The following is a 4,811-nucleotide window of genomic DNA, read 5'->3' as shown; positions in this document are numbered from 1 at the left end:
TCAGGCAGTGGCCTGGCGGCAGATGGACACCCCAGCTCTGGAGTCACAAGGCTGCCTCCCTGGCCAGCCCAGCACAGGTAGCTTCTCTTCCCAGTAGTCCCAGCAGAATTTCCAGGTTTGATTTTCTTGGCTTCAACTGGAGTCCCGTGTCCATCCCTAAACCAGTCACTGTGGCCAATGGGATAGAAGATGCCGACTGGCTAAAGGCGGGTCTCTGGGTCTCCTCTGGAGCCACGGTGGGGGCGCAGGGAGGTGGTTTCCCCAAAGGAAAATCCAGATGCTATTACAGAAGCAGAGGAGGACACGCTGGACAGGCTCCACCCACGGCAGTCCACCGCGTCCATCGGGTCTTTCCTGCGAAATTGTCAGAGTGACAATCTCTTCCATTATCATATATTTAAACTGCTCTCGAGATATTTTTTGCATGTTTAAGTTTGTTCAATTTGTTTCAATTTGCATATTTTAATTTCCTACCTTAAAAAATGAACCCTTTGCCATTTTCCACCTCAAAATAGTATTTTGGGTATTTGCATACATAGCTATTTAACCACTTCGCAATCTTCCACCCACCCAATGTCACTGTTTAAATAGTTGTATATCATAATTTAAACATGTATGTATGTTGACACACACATATGACAACATGGTATGTAAAGAGGCCTTTCGGGCACAGAGACCCGCGCAGCTGGAGGTGGAGAGTGGCAGCGGGAGTCTGTTGGGAGATCGCTTCGCTCCGTCCGCTCACCTCTCCAAGTCTGGTTTTCCACCCCAGAGTTGTGAGAATGTGGGGTGGTCACAGATGGTTGCGGGCCCATTTTATTTCAGATATTCTTCCAAAAAGTGGTTATTTTTCAGAGGGGGGCAGTGAGTTGAGTGGAAGTTAGTCATGGAGAGACAGTAAGGGGACTGAAAGCTATTGCACAGGGAGAAAGTTTAGTCAGAGCGAAGAGGATTACATCAAAGAGCCGTGGTCTGCAAATTCCCTAGGGGCTTGCGGGAGACAGACAAGTAGACATGGGTGTATGATTCCAAAGCGAGAATTAGGACACGTGCATGGGCGCCGTAAGGAGAGGGAAGAGCTTCCTAACCCTTAGAGCTGTCTAGCAGAGCCATGAGCTGCCCGGAAGTACTCCACACCCTTCCAGGCAGAGACCAAGGGGCATGAGTGAGTAGGGGCGTCCGGGCGTGGCTGAGATTTGAACTCAGTAGGCTTGCATCCCTCTTCCATCTCCAAGATTCTGCGACTCCATGTCAGGGAAGTGGTGGTGGGAGGAGGAGTTGCAAGACTCATAACAAAATCAGGAAATACCCTGTGTAGTCCAAGACCCACAGGTCATCCCGGTGTGGTGTCGCAGACTGGGACCGCGGCTCTGCTTCCATCCGCAGATTGACGTCTTCCGTGGCCGAGCACAAGCGCGCAGGTAGGCCCAAGCGCCGGGTTCAGGCCTCCAAAAATCCCTTGAAAATGCTGGCGGCAAGCGAAGATCTCCTTCAGGAATACACCGAGCAGAGATTAAACGTCGCCTTCATGGAGTCAAAGCGGATGAAAGTAGAAAAGAGTGAATATTTGAACCCCCACCCTGCTTCTGTGCTTGGGAATGGTTTTTTCCGAAGATTTATTCATTGCTTGGTTTTCTGCCTTGTGAAGGCCAATAACGGTGCCAGAAGACCCTCATGAAGTAAAAAGGAGTAAGTTTGCACGTACATGTGCACGCTTACCTAGACTTTAAAGATTTTTCAGGGAAATTCTCACAGTGTGTATCACCTGTTCAACTGGTTAATTCAGATTATCCTGGGGTTTGGTTTTTGTTTTTGTTTTTAAGAGACTGGGGTCTCATCCTGTTTCCCAGGCTCATCTCAAACTCGCTGGCCTCAAACAATCCTCCCACCTTGATCTCCCAAAGTGCTGGGATTACCGGCACGAGCCACCGTGCCTGGTTACAAATTATCCTGTTTTGTTGAGTTTTCTTTCTGGAAGTTAGAAGAGATGGATATTTCTGAGTATGGTAATTCAGCCATTTTCAGCTCTGTAGATCCTGAACACAACCATTCTTCATTTAATCTTATTCAAGAGCAAGTCATTTGATCTCTTACAGTAAAACACCTCAAATCACTGGTGTTTCTAATCCTAGATTTTTTTTTTTTTTTGTGAGACAGAGTCTTGCTCTTTTGCCTAGGCTGGAGTGCAGTGGTGCGATCTTGGCTCTCTGCAACTTCCGCCTCCCAGGTTCAAGCAATTCTCCTGCCTCAGCCTCCCGAGTAGCTGGGACTACAGACGCACACCACCTCGCCCAGCTAATTTTTGTATTTTTAGTAGAGTCGGGGTTTCACCATGTTGGCCAGGATGGTCTCGATCTCTTGACCTCGTGATCCAGCTGTCTTGGCCTCCCAAAGTGCTGGGATTACAGGTGTGAGCCACCATGCCCAGCCTCTAATCCTAGATTTTTATATTATTAACTAACACATACGCCAGTGCTTTTCAAATTGTTATTGGTAGGACCCTGAGCTTCTCTGAGTTGGGATGTGGGCTGGAGGGAGTCGGCTAGGGGCAATGAATGGAGGCGAGGAGATGGGCTCCAGGCTCTCACTCCCACTGTAGGCTGAGCCACACTGCTCTCATCTGCCCAGTAATGTGGGGTTCCATCATTCTGAAACAATGATTTTCTTGGTTTGAGGTAATAGCATGCATAATCTTGATTTTTGGAATAATCTTGCTATAATTTTCGTTTTCCCATAACATAAACCTATTTCCTCATGTTTTTCTTAGAAATATAGTATTTAGATGAAGTGGTTGAGTCTTTTCATTATAACTAGTTTACTAAGAAAGTATATTTCAGGCTGGGTGTGGTGGCTCACACCTGTAATGCCAGCACTTCAGGAGGCAGAGGCAGGAGGATCACTTGAGCCCAGGAAGTCAAGGCTGTAGTAAGCTGTAATCACAGCACTGCACTCCAGGCTGGGTGACAGAGTCAGATTCTTTCTCAAAAAAAAAAAAAAGGCATATTTCAAAATCACAGCACCACAATTAATTGACAAATATTGTCATATTTCTCCAAACATAATCCCAGTAAAAAATGTTCTGAATATCTCTCCAGCATATACATTTTTAAAAACAATAAGTTGGAGAAATAAAGGTTTGTTAGCACAAATCTTACATGCATTTCCTGTGCTTCTGGTTTTGGGGGGCTCAGGGGTTGGATTAGTGATGACTTACTGACCCATACATGTTTGCACTGAAAACCCGGCATCTTATAAATACAATCTTAACTATCTTAACTCTGAGAGCCGTAGACCTCAAGATAACGTCTAGTTGATCACTTTGCTTCAGCAAAAGATTAGAACCTAATCATCCCTTACAGACTGCCTACTTTTTTTTTTTTTTTAAACATATAAAGGGTTTTGGTGAAAACTGTCTAACAGTCATCTGGCATCTGTACATTCGGGCATCTAAAAGTTGTTAGGATTTATAACAGCTTCCAGTGGAATTGCAACAAGTGAATCCGACTCCTGGTTTTGTACTAAAGTGGCTGGTCCACATCATCACTCAATTCCTGTCCCTCTGCACAGCGTGGTGTGACACTTGTCAACAAGCAGTTTATATTTTCAATGCTGTATTTAATTCTTAACCGGTGGTTAAGCACTGAATTGCAGATTTAATCAAACTTGATTATGTTTTCCCTTTCAGGATTAACTTGAAAAGGCAAAGGTGTTGAGTCAGTTATGAATAATTTCTGACTGCAAATATTGTCACTGTAACTGAACCTCCTGCGTTGTCTTTCCTTATTCAACCCGCCCAGTGTCTTCCAACTCCGGCTTCTCAGAAGTCACCCTGGCGGGTTTAGCCAGTAAAGAAAACTTCAGCAGCGTCAGCCTGCGGAGCGTCAACCTGACGGAACAGAACTCCAACAACAGCGCTGTGCCCTACAAGAGGCTGATGCTGTTGCAGATTAAAGGTATTTCAGAGCAGCCTGGCACGGTGACTCAGGGCCCGTGGTTTCTGTCTGGTCACATAAAGATTCCTGACTCTGTAATTCATCGCCTGTGCCAGGAAGGGAACGCACGCTTTTTGAGAACCTACTGTGTGTTCCTTGCTATGCAACCTCCTGTCTCTTAAGCTTCCCCCAATCCCATGACATAGGAAGTATTCTGCCCATCATGGCTTCCAGAGGCAGGAATGTGTCTGGGGTCCCGGCAGCTACTGGGTGGCAGAGCTGGATTCGAACCCAGGTCCCCCTACTCCGGAATCCCAGCTTTTGCTCCTGGTGCCCCATGCCCCACGTGGTGGCCAAACATCCATGCAGTTACCAGAGGTGCCCTATGTCATCAGAGGGGCTCTCTGCTCCCTGCCCAGTCCTCCCTGAGTCAGTACAGACCCAGGGAGGAAGACACAGCTTAGGGAAGGAATCAAGGGAAGGTGGATGCAGATGAAGCCCACCTGCCTTGCACTCCAGTGCCCTTCCTGTCTGTAGCCAGGGAGATTCCAAAGACTAGCCAGGGAGATTCCAAAGACAAACCAGGGGGGCTCTGGGCCATGAGGAGGGAGACTCGGCTGCCTCCTGGCGGCCACTGTATAGATGAATCTTCCAGATGTGAATGGGGGAAATAGCCTCTCCCTCCAGGAGGGTTTCCCACGTCTTTCTGCATGACCGCTGTCCTATTGTGTGTGTTTAAAAAGACCAGTGACAAGCTCAAATAACCGATCTCTGTCCTGAGTCCTAACCCAGAGACTACACGATCAGTGTAATTGTGGAAAGCTCAAAATCAACAAATATTTAGGAGAAGGTGTTGAAAGCCACAGAAGGTGGTGGCTC

The 4,811-nt window shown here is 47.0% G+C and overlaps 1 protein-coding gene across 1 annotated transcript in view; it reads left to right on the top strand.

The window, feature by feature from the left end:
• Positions 1–4,811, top strand: part of LOC105537679 (supervillin-like) — a 118,616-nt gene that overhangs the window by 84,021 nt on the left and 29,784 nt on the right. Inside the window, 2 exon segments of the mRNA XM_011977331.1 lie at positions 1,387–1,559; positions 3,798–3,993. Of these exon segments, the coding sequence (XP_011832721.1) occupies positions 1,387–1,559; positions 3,798–3,993 (369 nt within the window).

This window comes from Mandrillus leucophaeus, unplaced genomic scaffold (genome assembly GCF_000951045.1).
Source record: "Mandrillus leucophaeus isolate KB7577 unplaced genomic scaffold, Mleu.le_1.0 Scaffold178, whole genome shotgun sequence".
In the NCBI taxonomy this organism is placed as follows: Eukaryota; Metazoa; Chordata; class Mammalia; order Primates; family Cercopithecidae; genus Mandrillus; species Mandrillus leucophaeus.
The sequence above is the reverse complement of the archived record's forward strand: the minus strand, read 5'-3'. Positions and strand labels throughout refer to the sequence as shown.